The 18074-nt window shown below is 48.2% G+C and overlaps 1 protein-coding gene across 1 annotated transcript in view; it reads left to right on the top strand.

The window, feature by feature from the left end:
* Positions 1-11407: 11407 nt before the first annotated feature.
* Positions 11408-18074, top strand: part of LOC311105004 (serine/threonine-protein phosphatase 2A 55 kDa regulatory subunit B beta isoform-like) — a gene marked incomplete at both ends in the record, with an annotated part of 38380 nt that continues 31713 nt past the window's right edge. Inside the window, one exon of the mRNA XM_084146988.1 lies at positions 11408-11477. Coding sequence (XP_084003114.1) covers positions 11408-11477 — 70 coding nt within the window. The remainder of the gene's footprint in view (positions 11478-18074) is intronic.

Below are 18074 nucleotides of genomic sequence, written 5' to 3'. Positions count from 1 at the left end.
CCCGTTCCTGCTCCCCGCACCAAGCCAGTGGTGCGCGTCGCCAGCCCGGTCCGGCCTGTTCCTGCTCCCCGCACCAAGCCAGTGGTGCGCGTCGCCAGCCCGGTCCGGCCTGTTCCTGCTCCCCGCACCAAGCCAGTGGTGCGCGTCGTCAGTCCGGCACAGCCCGGAGCCGGATCCGCCTCCGAGGCGGAATGCCCACCCGGCCCCTCCCCTGTTGGGTTTGGTTGGCGCGGTCGCAGTCCGCGCCTTTGGGGGGGGGGGGGTACTGTCATTTTCTATGTGTGATTTTCTATGTTGTGTTCTAGTTCGTGTTTTCTATGTTGGCCAGGGTGGTTCCCAATCAGAGGCAGCTGATTCTCGTTGTCTCTGATTGGGTACCATACTTAGGCAGCCTGTTGGCACTAGTTATTTGTGGGATCTTGTTCCGTAAGGTTTGTTTTGGTGTATTAACCTAGGACTTCACGTATCGTTTGGTTTGTTGTTTTGTTCGTGTGTACACTAGAAATAAAAGATGTACGTTTACCACGCTGCGCCTTGGTCCGCTGTTTATAACGATCGTGACAATGGACTTACTGAAGAGCTCAGTGACTTTCAATGTGGCACCGTCATAGGATGCCACCTTTCCAACAAGTCAGTTAGTCACATTTCTGCCCTGCTAGAGCTGCCCTGGTCAACTGTGAGTGCTGTTATTGTGAAGTGTAAACATCTAGGAGCAACAAAGGCTCAGCCGCGATGTGGTAGGCCACACAAACGCGTAAATATCGTCTGTCCTCGGATGCAACACTCACTACCAAGTTCCAAACTGCCTCTGGAAGCAACATCAGCACAATAACTGTTCGTCGGGAGCTTCATGAAATGGGTTTCCATGGCTGAGCAGCCGCACACAAGCCTAAGATCACCATGCACAAGCATCAGCTGGAGTGGTGTAAAGCTCGCTGCCATTGGACTCTGGAGCCGTGGCAACGTGGTCTCTGGAGTGATGAATCACGCTTCAGCATCTGGCAGTCCGACGGACAAATCTGGGTTTGGCGGATGCCAGGAGAACCCTAACTGCCCGAATGCATAGTGCCAACTGTAAAGTTTGGTGGATAAGGAATAATGGTCTGGGGCTGTTTTTCATGGTTTGGACTAGGCCCCTTAGTTTCAGTGAAGGGAAATCTTAGCGTTATAGCATAGAATGACATTCTAGACGATTCTGTGGTTTCAACTTTGTGGTAACAGTTTGGGGAAGGCCCTTTCCTGTTTCAGCATGACAGTGCCCCCGTGCACAAAGCGAGGTCTATACAGAAATGGTTTGTCAAGATCAGAACTTGACTGGCCTGCACAGAGCCCTGACCTCAATCCCATTGAACACATTTGGGATGAATTGGAACGCCGACTGCGAGCCAGGCCTAATCACCCAACATCAGTGCCCGATGTCACTAATGCTCTTGTGGCTGAATGGAAGCAAGTCCCCACAGCAATGTCCCAACATCTAGTGGAAAGCCTTCCCAGAAGAGCGGAGGCTGTTATAGCTGCAAAAGGGGGGACCAACTCCATATTAATGCTCATGATTTTGGAATGAGATGTTACATCCAAAACGTTCCTGATAGTTTGGTTAATGTCTCCCAACCACAACTGAAATACCATTAATTTCTGTATTACTTTATACTGTTGGTCTAACGTTTGCTCCGTTTGGTGGGTGTGGCTTGAAGCAATGAGTGACGTATTTGAATGGCAGCAGGGCATTTTGAACCCACAACCCAACCCCTCCCCTCCCATTTTTCAACAGGTCGTTCAGAACATCACTGTTTCCGTTTAATCAAACGTGCATTACGTTTTTTTATACTGAACGCAGCCGCTCTGGTGACTTTTCTACTCCAAAATTAACTAAAATAAAATTGTCCCCTCCAGAAATGAGCCTACCAACATATTGGTCCATATTATCCATCTGGTGTGTTATTTGGCAATAAGCATTATCACCTGTAGCCCAACTATGCAGCATAGTGGCTAAAATTAAATGGGCTGAAGCATGGGGTTGCCCATCGGTATCTATGCTAATCATTAGCTAGATCAGTGCTCCCCAAATGTTTTCTATCATGGCCCCCTTTCATCATGGGGGAACATCATAGATGCACATCTAGTCACTTCGCAATATAAACTTTCTCCATTTGAAAACTATCATTTTTTATATAATTCTTATTCGTGCTTATGAATTTACAATGTTAAATGTGACTGTACTTCATTATTTGTTAACTTCTTGTTAAAGAAGGGAGAGGAGATAAGCTCCGTTTTTTACAAGCCACAGCCTCTGAAAACCCCGCCAAGCCTAAAGCACCATTTGCGGCGGGGGAGATCCAATCATAACTGAGGAATTGAGCAGTACTGTGTAGTGTAAAGCCACATAAAGCCAGTAGCTACTGGTGGGAAAATAATTTCAAATTCATCATTCTGTGCACGTTTGTGTGTGTGTGTGTGTGTGTGTGTGTGTGTGTGCGTATATGTGTGTGTGTGTGTGTGTGTGTGTGTGTGTGGACAGCTTGCCTTCCCTGCGGGCATCAGGAGAACTCCAGTCTCTGTGATCCACGCTGACAGCTGCTCTAGCAAATGGGATTTTATTGGAGATTACAACATGCCTTGTATCATCTGACAACACAACATAGCCCGACCGTGTGGCTGATGTACAGAATACACTAACATGATTTCAACTATTAATTGATCATGCTCTCTAGAACGTGGTGCTTCTCATTTCATTCTCTTTTAACATCTTAGCTTGTGACAAACTGGGGAGCTTTCCAAGGTCCTGAAGCTTGCGTGCCGCTGCACTGTAGGTCGAACGGGGAAGTGCCCTGGACCCGTAATTCATCAGTTGTTCATGAATTGGTAACGGATTAGAATGTGCATGTAAATATAGATGTAGAGGCCCATCCCATGAGCCCTGACTTGCAGCAACATGTTAGTAACATAAAATTAACCAGGTTGATTTGTGACCCAAATGGCACCCTATTTAGTGCACTACTTTTAGGAAGGGCTCTGGTCAAAAGTAGTGCACTCTATAGGGAATAGGGTGCCATTTGGGACATAGACAATAATCTTTATGCTCTTCAGTCTCCTAATGAGAAATAAACAAGAAGTATCAGCCTCTCCTGTTCAGTCCATTAACCCTTCTGTTACAGCATGTTGTGGAGCCTGAACTGTATTAAGACGGAGAGGAGCGGAATGATGACGACGTTCAATCATCTTAATGGTCCAATTACACAGAAATATGTTGTTGTGCTGCATAGCAATGGTTGCCGCTTCACCGGCAGTTACCTAGCAACCAGAGAGGTTACATACAGAGCACGTTGCGGAATAGCTGTACTCATACAGCAATGACTACATTAAAATTGAATAAATGTGTCACTGTTTTTGCTGTTAACTACATGCTGACTTTAAAGGAGGCGGTTTTGAATGTGTGTGTGTGCGTGCGGGCGTATTTATGCTTGCAAGTGTGTGCATAGCCTACACATGTGTCTGTTAGTGTGCCCTCAAGGTCAGGGAATAATTTAAATCGGCCAGTTTTCCTAGGAAAGGTTTCCACTAATCTTAGAACATACATTTCAATTAATTAATTATCAGGGGAGAGAGAAGAAGGGGAAGCGAGAGGAGGTGTTAGGGGAAGGGAGAGGGGGTGTTAGGGGAGGGAGAAGGGGTCTTAGGAGAGGAAGAGGGGGTGTTAGGGGAGGGAGAGGGGGTGTTAGGGGAGGGAGAAGGGGTCTTAGGAGAGGAAGAGGGGGTGTTAGGGGAGGGAGAGGAGGTGTTAGGGGAGGGAGAGGGGGTGTTAGGAGAGGGAGAGGGGGTGTTAGGAGAGGGAGAGGGGGTGTTAGGGGAGGGAGAGGGGGAGTGTTAGGGGAGGGAAAGGGGGTGTTAGGGGAGGGAGAGGGGGTGTTAGGGGAGGGAGAGGGGGTGTTGGGAGAGGGGGTGTTAGGAGAGGGAGAGGGGGTGTTAGGAGAGGGAGAGGGGGTGTTGGGAGAGGGGGTGTTAGGAGAGGGAGAGGGGGTGTTAGGAGAGGGGGTGTTAGGAGAGGGAGAGGGGGTGTTAGGAGAGGGAGAGGGGGTGTTGGGAGAGGGGGTGTTAGGAGAGGGAGAGGGGGTGTTAGGGGAGGGAGAGGGGGTGTTAGGGGAGGGAGAGGGGGTGTTGGGAGAGGGGGTGTTAGGGGAGGGAGAGGGGGCGGAGGTGTTAGGGGAGAGGTGGAGTGTTAGGGGAGGGAGAGTACTCCTGAGTGGGGCAGTGGTCTAAGGCACTGCATCGCAGTGCTAACTGAACTGTGCCACTAGAGATCCTGGTTCGAATCCAGGCTCTGTCGCAGCCGGCCGCGACCGGGAGACTCATGGGCGGCGCACAATTGGCCCAGCGTCATCCAGGGTAGGGGAGGGAATGGCCGGCAGGGATGTAGCTCAGTTGATAGAGCATGGCGTTTGCAACGCCAGGGTTGTGGGATTGATTACATTTACATTTTACATTTTAGTCATTTAGCAGACGCTCTTATCCAGAGCGACTTACAGTTAGTGAATACATATTTTTTTTCATACTGGCCCCCCGTGGGAATCGAACCCACAACCCTGGCGTTGCAAACGCCATGCTCTATCAACTGAGCTACATCCCTGCCGGCCATTCCCTCCCCTACCCTGGACGACGCTGGGACAATTGTGCGCCGCCCATGAGTCTCCCGGTCGCGGCCGGCTGCGACAGAGCCTGGATTCGAACCAGGATCTAGTGGCACAGTTAGCACTGCGATGCAGTGCCTTAGACCACTGCGCCACTCAGGAGTTGATTCCCACGGGGGGCCAGTATAAAAAAATAATAATATGTTTTCACTAACTGTAAGTCGCTCTGGATAAGAGCGTCTGCTAAATGACTAAAATGTAAATGTTAAAATGAGAGGAGGAGTGTTAGGGGAGGGAGAGGGGGTGTCAGGGGAGGGAGAGGGGGTGTCAGGGGAGGGAGAGGAGGTGTTAGGAGAGGGGGTGTTAGGAGAGGAGGAGTGTTAGGGGAGGGAGAGGGGGTGTCAGGGGAGGGAGAGGGGGTGTTAGGGGAGAGGTGGAGTGTTAGGGGAGGGAGAGGGGGTGTCAGGGGAGGGAGAGGGGGTGTTAGGGGAGAGGTGGAGTGTTAGGGGAGGGAGAGGGGGTGTCAGGGGAGGGAGAGGGGGTGTTAGGAGAGGGAGAGTGGGTGTCAGGGGAGGGAGAGGGGGTGTCAGGGGAGGGAGAGGGGGTGTTAGGAGAGAGGGAGGGGGTGTTAGGAGAGGGAGAGGGAGAGGGGGTGTTAGGGGAGGGAGAGGGGTTGTTAGATGGAGGGAACATTAGAGAGAGATCGAGAGATCGAGAGAGCATTAGAGAAAGAGAGAAGGAGCGATAGAGAGATGGAGCGTTAGACTCATCCTGTAATTGGAACGACATGAAGAGTAAACCCTGCTGTTAGGGACCGACGTCCTTCAGGCTTGATTTAATACACTCAACCACAACTACTGTATGTTGTTTGGTATGCGTGTGTGTTTGTGTGTGAGTTGGGTTGCTATAGGGCTAATTCTACCTGCTCTGTCCTTGCAATGGAGGACAAGTGGGTGACACGCTCTCCAATTCTGGAGGCCCTTAAGCATCTCCTATAAGACCTGTTAGTCTGTAAAACACTGACTGACTGACACATGGGTGGGGTTGGTTTGCAGACAGGTCTGCCTCTCTCTATCTCCCCTAGAAGCAGACTGGTGGACAGAGGAGAGGTGGGAGAGGGGAGACAGGCTTAGAGACAGGGCTAGGGAGAGGGGAGAACGGCTTAGACACAGGGCTAGGGAGAGGGGAGAACGGCTTAGACACAGGGCTAGGGAGAGGGGAGAACGGCTTAGACACAGGGCTAGGGAGAGGGGAGAACGGCTTAGACACAGGGCTAGGGAGAGGGGAGAACGGCTTAGACACAGGGCTAGGGAGAGGGGAGAACGGCTTAGAGACAGGGCTAGGGAGAGGGGAGAACGGCTTAGACACAGGGCTAGGGAGAGGGGAGAACGGCTTAGAGACAGGGCTAGGGAGAGGGGAGAACGGCTTAGACACAGGGCTAGGGAGAGGGGAGAACGGCTTAGACACAGGGCTAGGGAGAGGGGAGAACGGCTTAGAGACAGGGCTAGGGAGAGGGGAGAACGGCTTAGACACAGGGCTAGGGAGAGGGGAGAACGGCTTAGACACAGGGCTAGGGAGAGGGGAGAACGGCTTAGAGACAGGGCTAGGGAGAGGGGAGACAGGCTTAGAGACAGGGCTAGGGAGAGGGGAGAACGGCTTAGACACAGGGCTAGGTAGAGGGGAGAACGGCTTAGACACAGGGCTAGGGAGAGGGGAGAACGGCTTAGACACAGGGCTAGGGAGAGGGGAGAACGGCTTAGACACAGGGCTAGGGAGAGGGGAGAACGGCTTAGACACAGGGCTAGGGAGAGGGGAGAACGGCTTAGACACAGGGCTAGGGAGAGGGGAGAACGGCTTAGACACAGGGCTAGGGAGAGGGGAGACAGGCTTAGAGACAGGGCTAGGGAGAGGGGAGAACGGCTTAGACACAGGGCTAGGGAGAGGGGAGACAGGCTTAGAGACAGGTCTAGGTAGAGGGGAGAAGGTCTAGGGAGAGGGGATAATGGTTTAGAGGCAAGGCTGGGGAGCGGTAAACAGGGACACCTGGTTAAGTGACAAGGGAAAGAGTCTGGGCGAAACAGGGTGAGTAAAGAAATGGAAAGGTGAGTGAGAGGCAGTATTTGTGTCATTAATGCAGTAGCATTTATCTGACGTTTTGGCTTCTGGCTTCCACACTTTCGTTATACAGGCCAATTATCTGCCTCTGCTTTTCACTGCCTTTCCTTAATCTCTCTGTCTCTCCATCTCTCTCTCCCTATCTTTCGCTCTCTCTCTGTCTCACTGGATTTTACCATTCTCTCTTTAAATGTATTCTCTCCCCCCCTCTCTCTACCAAAGCCACCTGCATTCTACCCACTTGCCACTTCCCAAGTGGAACCATAATCGTCCAACCAACCAGCCTTCACTTCACTGACTCTACTATTTCCATTGTCTCCTAGTGGTTCTAATTCATTTCAATCAAATCCTGTTGTTATTCAACCGACACAAAGAAGACTTGAGTCTTTGTTAGTAACACTCCATGACTGAACACAGTGGTCTGTCCTCCTGTTTAAATAATGATAAAGATGTCCTATTTCAGTGGAGATGCTCCACTGACCACTCAGATAGAGTTTAAGCTGAAGATAGGTGGCTTTGAACACAGATTTCATTAGAAGAGCAGGAGAGTGTAAATATGTAACCATTCTTCCTTACATCAGAACACAGAGCTTCCAAGTGCTCCAGTTGTCTTCATTATAGCTCTGCATGGGTAATGCATTGTAATGTATTCAGTATAGTGGTGTGTGTGTATGTGTGTGTGGGATGGGTAATGCACTGTAATGTATTCAGGTGGAGGCTGGGGCGCTAGTGGGGTGTAACATAGCATGTGATGGAGACAGAGGAGATGTTTCTGGTATGAAGAGCATCTCTCTCCCACGGCCACGTATCCATTAGCACTGAAGCAGGGGATTGCATGTGCAAATTTAGAAGCTGCAGCAGACGTAAAAAATTTGTGGTGTTTTGGACCCCCTTGGTGGCTCCTCCCTACTGCCGCTCCTCCTTTATGTGGCTCCTCCTTTATGTGGCTCCTCCCTACAGCAGCTCCTCCTTTATGTGGCTCCTCCTGCATCAATTCCGAATGGTTAAAGCTGCGATATGTAACTTTTTTGGCGACCTGACCAAATTCACATAGAAATGTGTGTTATAGATCTGGCAAGTCTAGGAAACAGTCGATCTGTTCTATGTTCACTATTTCTATGCTTCAGTTCTTAAATTTTGGTTTTGTACAACAGCTTCAAACAGCTGAAAATACAATATTTTTGGTTATGGAAAACATATTTCACAGCGGTTTAGATGATACAATTATTCTTTACACTATACTTGCTTGCTTTGTCACATAAACTGAAATTAGGCAAACTATTAGAATTTTAGCAACCAGGAAATGGCGGAGTGATTTCTGCATAGTGCATCTTTAAGTTAAGGTTTGGGTTAGAAAACAACAACAACAACAACAACAACAACAACAACAACAACAAAACGAGTGTCTAGCACTGGGATTGAACATGTGACCCTCATATGCCGGAGTTTGCGGCTTCCGCCCTTCCGCCGTCCCCGTCCACATAGCCCTAGCAAAACCCAGGTCTAGTTAGTGGTAATAGTGCTCACCGCTGCCCCTAGTGGCGGGTTTTTAAGGCATCTCCCGACATCCTCGGGACATGGACGGACGTCCAATTTCGAAGTGAATCTTGAGCGACCTGGCTGCAAATGGGCCCATGGATTACATGTGTATTGACAAAATGCAGACACACACACATGCACGCAAATGCACGAACATACGTGCACACACACACACACACACACACACACACACAGACACACAGACAAATATGCACGCATACACACACACACACACACACACACACACACACACACACACTTCTTCTTCTTCGGTAGTCCATCGTATCCGATGATGACTTCCACTTCTGAGTTACCGGTGAATTCTTTGGTGACTGTAGAGTCCAATCCAAGATCCACAAACTTTATTGCAGGTGGGGCATGTGCAGTCTGTGTTGGTGAGGGCAGCATGGTTTTAGTCTCAGTCTGTGTTGGTGGGGGCATGGTTGTATGTCTCAGTCTGTGTTGGTGGGGGCAGGCATGGTTGTATGTCTCAGTCTGTGTTGGTGGGGGCAGGCATGGTTGTAGTCTCAGTCTGTGTTGGCGGGGGCAGGCATGGTTGTAGTCTCAGTCTGTGTTGGAGGGGGCAGCATGGTTGTAGTCTCAGTCTGTGTTGGTGGGGGCAGGCATGGTTGTATGTCTCAGTCTGTGTTGGTGGGGGCAGCATGGTTGTATGTCTCAGTCTGTGTTGGTGGGGGCAGCATGGTTGTATGTCTCAGTCTGTGTTGGTGGGGGCAGCATGGTTGTATGTCTCAGTCTGTGTTGGTGGGGGCAGCATGGTTGTAGTCTCAGTCTGTGTTGGTGGGGGCAGGCATGGTTGTATGTCTCAGTCTGTGTTGGTGGGGGCAGCATGGTTGTAGTCTCAGTCTGTGTTGGTGGGGGCAGGCATGGTTGTATGTCTCAGTCTGTGTTGGTGGGGGCAGGCATGGTTGTATGTCTCCTGAGCTGTTTTTGCAGTTTCTTTGTGCTCCTCTCCTTCTCCCACCTCTGTACACCGCTCTGGCAGAGCTGCCGCCAGGTGGAACGGTCAGCAGCAGCATCCTCTAGGTCTGTGGGTTTGACGTTGCACTTCTTCAGCGACGTTTTGAGCTGGTCCTTGTAGCGCTTCATCTGCCCCCCTGCAGACCGCCGGCTAAGATGTAGCTGGCCATACAGGATCTTCCGTGTCAAGCGCTCCTGAGACATTCTAATGACATGCCCAAGCCAGCGCAGTTTGGTGTTGGGTGACCATGGCCTCCATACTCTTGCAGATGGTCTTAGCAAGTATTTCTGTATGGGGCACACGGTCGCACCAGGTGATTCCCAGGATGCGCTGCAGGCATCCTATGTGGAATCGCTCAAGCTGCTTGTTGTGGTGACTGGAGGTGACCCAGGCTTCACAGCTGTAAAGCAGTGTGGTGATGCAGACGGCTTGGTAGACAGCAACTTTGGTGTGGAGGTGGAGATCCCAGTTTTGGAAGACCCTGCGTCTGAGTTTCCCAAAGGCAGCTGATGCTTGCTTGATCCTATTTTGAATTTCGAAGTCGAGAGGACGCTGCCCAGGTATTTGAAGGACTGGACTATTGCCAGTGATTTGTGTTCAATGGTGAAGACAGGCATGGTGGGTGGAGGGCTGGATCTCCATTGGCAGACCACCTCTGTCTTGGTGGTATTGATAGACAGTCCCATCCTACTATAGACCCTCACAGCCACTACAAGGACGGTCTTCCGGAGTGTGGGCCACAAGAGCACAGTCGATCAGCATACTGCAGCTCAAGAACCCGCTCCGTCAATACCTTGGTGGTTGCTTGGAGCCTTCTGATGTTGAATAGGTTACACACATACACACACACACACACATTGGGGGATTATAAAGGGTAGTGTGTGTGTGTATGTGTGAGGGGAAGTCCCAGTGGTGATTGATATTAGATCCAGAAAGACCTGGCGCCAACAGCATCTCAACTTAATCTAATTAATCAGACTGGCTGCTGCACTCATCCTTCATCATCTCGGTCTCTCTCTTTCCCCTCTCTCAATGTCTCTCTGTCTCTCGCTCTCTCTCTCTCTCATTCTCATTCTCATTCTCAGTCTCTCCCTCTACCCCACCTCCCAACTCTTCTGATCCATATCTTTCTTCCTCTGTATCTTTAGCCTCCTCTCACCCTCATCACTCTCTCTCCTCAATGTCTTCCTCTCTCTCCTGCTGTCTATAGGCCTACAACATTAACAATGTATTTGCTAAATCAGTGAGCCCATTCCTTAATGTCACTGGCATTAATTTTAATGCTGGATCTGTACAATGTCCGATCTGCTTGTCATCTTGAGTCATTCATAATTCATGATTTTCTGACTGACCATTGCCAGTAGGCTGCACTGTGGTGGTTCGAGTAAACGTCACAGCGAGCGTTCAAAACGCGTTTTCCGCGTGTAGTTTTGAAGATCTAGCTCGCGGCAATCTGTATTGGGAGGAGCTGGTGCTAAAGCGGCGCGTCAGGACTAGCGGCAGGGATACTGCCGCCTCAGTCCATATGCGCACCAATGACTCGGGCGCGCCGCACCAGAGTTTCTTCTGTTCGAGGAGAGAAGACGAGGAGGACTTTGCTTGGTGAACGAAAATAACGAAAAAGCGAAGTGGCACTCTGATCTGCAACCGAGGAGGCTGGCAGGGAAACGGTGGAATGATTTTAGCCAGCCAGGCTTGACGCATAATTCCGCCAAGCTGTTCGAGAGAGAGAGTCTTGCCTGCTTCAACTCAAATCCTCACCAAAGAAGATTTACCGAGGACTGCTGTCTGATTCACACGCCCTCATAACGGGGAATGCCAATTTATTTGACCCATTCCACTGCATAGCAAAGGAGGTGGCACTATATGAAGACATGGTGATCATTTGAAACTACAAAGGCTATTTTCGTCTTTTTGTAAAGACACAATTGTAAAGCTCTGTCACTGCATAGGCTAAAACCCCTATTTGATGAGCACCGAGACGTGGACGGAACTTGCCAATATGGCTATTTGATCATTCCGTTATAGCTACCGGAGAGTTGGAGTCATGATGACAGCACTCCTGCTGGTCTCGCGGCCCGCCTGCTGCTGATGTTAACGTCTAGGATGTCTTTAACGGTCTCAGGATCCAGAACCAACCGATTTATCAATGGAGGAGGAGAGTGACACCCGCAAGATCAACAACAGCTTCCTACGCGACCAAAACTATGCCACTGAAGGTATGCAATGAAAAACAAGCTAGGCTATTCTTCACCACATATTTACACTGTTCGGTTTATTTCATAGAGTATGTAGGGTAGCCTACAATGCTAGATTTTACATAAACTGTACTTTAAAGAAGGCCGAGTATTCCGCATATCGGTCATGATGAGGGATTGATTGACTAATGCCCATCAGAAGAATACTTAGTGACATTATACTGTTCCGACCCGGACCCATATCGATCTTGGGTGGTGTCATGTAGCATACGGATTGCTTTGGATGCGCATTTACGGAGGGTGGCGGTCTACTGGTCTGGCCTACTCCCTAGCCACTGGGCACACACTGGTTGAATCAACGTTGTTTCCACATCATTTCAATGGAATTACGTGGGGTGGGGGGTGGGATCATTCCAGAAAGTCTGACTGGTTTTAGCACCATGGGCAGCGTACAGGCTCCTACAGTGCTGTGCCTGGCTGTGTCTGCCTCTCTGTCTGGCTAATTGATTAGTCCAGTGATTTACTGATATCATTAAGTCCCATCATTAGACTGATCTAATTAACGATGTTAGCCCCAGTCACTGATCACTTCTATTGATTAACCAGGACTAACTGATGCTAATGTAGCTGATGCTGTGAGACTAACCAGTTGGAACCAGTCTGATTGTGAGATATCTAACCACATGAAGCGAAACAGAATGGTGAGCATAGTCCTCTGTCTGGTTCAACAAGGCTATGTGAAACCAGTCTCTGGTCCCCAATGGAAGGATGAATGGTAGCATCTTCCCTAGGACCCGTCTGGAGATCCAACCTTTCCACCTCTTGTCGCCCTGCATCTCCTGCATCAGAACCTCCCTAACAGAGTCTCTTTTTGTCACTCAATTCAATTCAAAGGGCTTTATTGGCATGGGAAACATGTGTTTACATTGTGGAATAGACAACAAGGGAAATAAACAATCAGAAATTAACATTAAACATTACACTCACAGAAGTTGTAAAATGATATAGACATTTCAAATGTTATATTATTGGCTATGTACAGTGTTGTAAGAATGTGAAAATAGTTGAAGTATGAAAGGGAAAATGAAGAAACAGATAAATATGGGTTGTATTTACAATGGTGTTTGTGCGCCACTTTTCTTGTGGTAACAGGTCACAAATCTTGCTACTGTGGTGGCACACTGTGGTATTTCACCCAATAGATATGGGAGTTTATCAAGATTGGATTTGTTTTCTAATTCTTTGTGGGTCTGTGTAATCTGAGGGAAATATACAGTGGCAAGAAAAAGTATGGGAACCCTTTGGAATTACCTGGGATTTCTGCATAAATTGGTCATAAAATTTGATCTGATATTCATCTAAGTCACAACAATAGACAACCCCAGTGTGCTTAAACTAATAACACACAACTTATTGTATTTTTCTTGTCTATATTGAATACATAATTTAAACATTCACAGTGTAGGTTGGAAAAAGTATGTGAACCCCTAGGCTAATGACTTCTCCAAAAGATAATTGGAGTCAGGAGTCAGCTAACCTGGAGTCCAATCAATGAGACAAGATTGGAGATGTTGGTTAGAGCTGCCCTGCCCTATAAAAAACACTCACCAAATTTGAGTTTGCTATTCACAAGAAGCATTGCCTGATGTGAACCATGCCTCGAACAAAATAGATCTCAGAAGACCTAAGATGAAGAATTGTTGACTTGCATAAAGCTGGAAAGGGTTACAAAAGTATCTCTAAAAGCCTTGATGTTCATCAGTCCACATTAAGACAAATTGTCTATAAATGGAGAAAGTTCAGCACTGTTGCTACTCTCCCTAGGAGTGGCCGTCCTGCAAAGATGACTGCAAGAGCACAGCGCAGAATGCTCAATGAGGTTAAGAAGAATCCTAGAGTGTCAGCTAAAGACTTACAGAAATCTCTGGAACATGCTAACATCTCTGTTGACGAGTCTACGATACGTAAAACACTAAACAAGAATGGTGTTCATGGGAGGACACCACGGAAGAAGCCACTGCTGTCCAAAAAAAACCCATTGCTGCACGTCTGAAGTTTGCAAAATAGCACCTGGATGTTCCACAGCGCTACTGGCAAAATATTCTGTGGACAGATTAAACTAAAGTTGAGTTGTCTGGAAGGAACACACGTGTGGAGAAAAAAAGGCACAGCACACCAACATCAAAACCTCATCCCAACTGTAAAGTATGGTGGAGGGAGCATCATGGTTTGGGGCTGCTTTGCTGCCTCAGGACCTGGACAGCTTGCTATCATCGACGGAAAAATGAATTCCCAAGTTTATCAAGACATTTTGCAAGACATTTTACATTTTAAGGCTATCTGTCCGCCAATTGAAGCTCAACAGAAGTTGGGTGATGCAACAGGACAATGACCCAAAACACAGAAGTAAATCAACAACAGAATGGCTTCAACAGAAGAAAATACTCCTTCTGGAGTGGCCCAGTCAGAGTCCTGACCTCAAACCAATTGAGATGCTGTGGCATGACCTCAAGAGAGCGGTTCACACCAGACATCCGAAGAATGGACTGATGAACATACAATGGCGCTGGAGGAGATGGCTGTCGTTTGTGTTTTGTAACTTATTTTGTACATAATGTTTCTGCCACCGTCTCCTATGACCGAAAAGAGCTTCTGGATATCAGGACAGTGATTACTCACCTCGTACTGGACAAATATTTTTTCTTTAATGAGTCGGACGCGAAGGATTTACTTCAGACACCCGACAAGGCCCAAATCCCCGTAATTCGCATGGAGAAGAGACAGCGATATCGGGGATGTAGGTCGGGGTGCCTTGTAAGGATCCGACGGTGAGTGGGTAATCTGCCTCTACCATCAGTCCTATTGGCCAACATACAATCATTGGATAATAAAATGGATGAGCTCCGATCAAGAATATCCTACCAACGGGACATTAAAAACTGTAATATCTTATGTTTCACAGAGTCGTGGCTGAACGACGACATGGATATCATACAGCTGGTGGGGTTTTCGGTGCATCGGCAAGATAGAACGGCTGACTCCAGTAAGACAAGGGGTGGCGGTCTGTGTATATTTATAAATAACAGCTGGTGCACAAAATCTAATATTAAGGAAGTCTCGAGGTTTTGCTCGCCTGAGGTAGAGTATCTTATGATAAGCTGAAGACCCCACTATTTACAAAGAGAGTTTTCATCTATATTTTTCTTAGCTGTCGATTTACCACCACAAACCAATGCTGGCACTAAGACCGCACTCAACGAGCTGTATAAGGCCATAAGCAAACAAGAAAATGCTCATCCAGAGGTGGCGCTCCTAGTGGCCAGGGACTTTAATGCAGGGAAACTAAAATCCGTTTTACATAATTTCTACCAGCATGTTAAATGTGCAACCAGAGGGAAATAAACTCTAGACCATCTTTACTCCACACACAGAGATGCGTACAAAGCTCTCCCTCGCCCTGCATTTGGCAAATCTTGCCATAATTCTATCCTCCTGATTCCTGCTTGCAAGCAAAAACTAAAGTAGGAAGTACCAGTGACTCGCTCAATACAGAAGTGGTCAGATGCCGCAGATGCTAAGCTACAGGACTGTTTTGCTAGCACAGACTGGAATATGTTCTGGGATTCTTCTGATGGCATTGAGGAGTATACCACATCAGTCACTGGCTTCATCAATAAGTGCATTGATGACGTCGTCCCCACAGTGACCGTACGGAATACCCCAACCGGAAGCCATGGATTACAAGCAACATCCGCACTGAGCAAAAGGGCAGAGCTGCCGCTTTCAAGGAGTGGGACTCTAACCCGGACGCTTATAAGAAATCCCGCTATGCTTTCCGAAGAACCATCAAACAGGCAAAGAGTCAATACAGGACTAAGATTGAATCCTACTACACCGGCTCCTACGCTCGTCGAATGTGGCAGAGCTTGCAAACTATTACGGACTACAAAGGGAAGAACAGCCGTGAGCTGCCCAGTGACACGAGCCTACCAGACGAGCTAAATTACTTCTATGGTTGCTTCGAGGCAAGCAAAACTGAAGAATGCATGAGAGCATCAGCTGTTCCGGACGACTGTGTGATCACGCTCTCCGTAGCCGATGTGAGTAAGACCTTTAAACAGGTCAACATTCACAAGGTCGCAGGGCCAGACGGATTACCAGGACGTGTACTCCGAGCATACGCTGACCAACTGGCAAATGTCTTCACTGACATTTTCAACCTGTCCCTGACTGAGTCTGTAATACCAATATATTTCAAGCAGACCACCATAGTCCCTGTGCCCAAGAACACTAAGGTAACCTGCCTAAATGACTACCGACCCGTAGCACTCACATCTGTAGCCATGAAGTGCTTTGAAAGGCTGGCTCACATCAACACCATTATCCCAGAAACCCTAGACCCACTCCAATTTGCCTACCGCCCCAACAGATCCACAGATGATGCAATCACTCTTGCACTATTGCACTATTGCACTCCCAGGATAGGTAACAACACATCTGCCATGCTGATCCTCAACACGGGGGCCCCTCAGGGGTGCGTGCTCAGTCCCCTCCTGTACTCCCTGTTCACCCATGATTGCATAGCCAAGCACGACTCCAACACCATCATCAAGTTTGCCTACGACATAACAGCGTTAGGCCTGATCACTGACAACGATGAGACAGCCAATAAGGAGGAGGTCAGAGACCTGGCCCTGTGGTGCCAGGATAACAACCTCTCCCTCAACATGATCAAGACAAAGTAGATGATTGTGGACTACAGGAAAAGGAGGACTGAGCATGCCCCCATTCTCATCGACGGGGCTGTAGTGGAGCAGGTTGAGAGCTTCAATTTCCTTGGTGTCCACATCACCAACAAACTATCATGGTCCAAACACACCAAGACAGTCGTGAAGAGGGCACGACAAAGCCTATTCTCCCTCAGGAGACTGAAAAGATTTGGCATGGGTCCTCAGATCCTTAGAAAGTTCTACAGCTGCACCATCGAGAGCATCCTGACCGGTTGCATCACCCCCTGGTATGGCAACTGCTCGGCCTCCGACCGCAGGGCAACACAGAGGGTGGTGCGTACGGCCCAGTACATCACTGGGGCCAAGCTTCCTGCCATCCAAGACCTCTATACCAGGCAGTGTCAGAGGAAGGCCCTAAAAATTGGCAAAGATTCCAGCCACCCTAGTCATAGACTGTTCTCTCTGCTACCGCACAGCAAGCGTACCAGAGTTATTTTTCTGTTTTTCTTCTTTTTTATTTTTACTTATTTATTTTTTACTTAACACATATTTTTCTTAAAACCGCATTGTTGGTTAAGGGCTTGTAAGTAAGCATTTCACTGTAAGGTCTACACCTGTTGTATTCGGCGCATGTGACAAATGTGATTTGATTTGATATTGATGAACTGAAACAGTTTTGTAAAGAGGAATGGTCCAAAATTCCTCCTGACTGTTGTGCAGGTCTGATCCGCAACTACAGAAAACCTGTGGTTGAGGTTATTGCTGCCAAAGGAGGGTCAACCAGTTATTAAATCCAAGGGTTCACATGCTTTTCCCACCCTGCACTGTGAATGTTTACACGGTGTGTTCAGTTTACACCAATTGTGCAAGTTCTCCCACTTAAAAAGATGAGAGAGGCCTGTAATTTTCATCATAGGTACACGTCAACTATGACAGACAAAATGAGGAAAAAAAATCCAGAAAATCACATTGTAGGATTTTTTATGAATTTACTTGCGAATTATGGTGGAAAATAAGTATTTGGTCAATAACAAAAGTTTCTCAATACTTTGTTATATACCCTTTGTTGGCAATGACACAGGTCAAACGTTTTCTGTAAGTCTTCACAAGGTTTTCACACACTGTTGCTGGTATTTTGGCCCATTCCTCCATGCAGATCTCCTCTAGAGCAGTGATGTTTTGGGGCTGTCGCTGGGCAACACGGACTTTCAACTCCCTCCAAAGATTTTCTATGGGGTTGAGATCTGGAGACTGGCTAGGCCACTCCAGGACCTTGAAATGCTTCTTACGAAGCCACTCCTTCGTTGCCCGGGCGGTGTGTTTGGGATCATTGTCATGCTGAAAGACCCAGCCACGTTTCATCTTCAATGCCCTTACTGACGGAAGGAGGTTTTCACTCAAAATCTCATGATACATGGCCCCGTTCATTCTTTCCTTTACACGGATCAGTCGTCCTGGTCCCTTCGCAGAAAAACAGCCCCAAAGCATGATGTTTCCACCCCCATGCTTCACAGTAGGTATGGTGTTCTTTGGATGCAACTCAGCATTCTTTGTCCTCCAAACACGACAAGTTGAGTTTTTACCAAAAAGTTCTATTTTGGTTTCATCTGACCATATGACATTCTCCCAATCCTCTTCTGGATCATCCAAATGCACTCTAGCAAACTTCAGACGGGCCTGGACATGTACTGGCTTAAGCAGGGGGACACGTCTGGCACTGCAGGATTTGAGTCCCTGGCGGCGTAGTGTGTTACTGATGGTAGGCTTTGTTACTTTGGTCCCAGCTCTCTGCAGGTCATTCACTAGGTCCCCCCGTGTGGTTCTGGGATTTTTGCTCACCATTCTTGTGATCATTTTGACCCCACGGGGTGAGATCTTGCGTGGAGCC

The sequence above is a fragment of the Coregonus lavaretus genome (assembly GCF_964263955.1).
Source record: "Coregonus lavaretus genome assembly, chromosome: 29".
NCBI lineage: Eukaryota > Metazoa > Chordata > Actinopteri > Salmoniformes > Salmonidae > Coregonus > Coregonus lavaretus.
The sequence above is the reverse complement of the archived record's forward strand: the minus strand, read 5'-3'. Positions and strand labels throughout refer to the sequence as shown.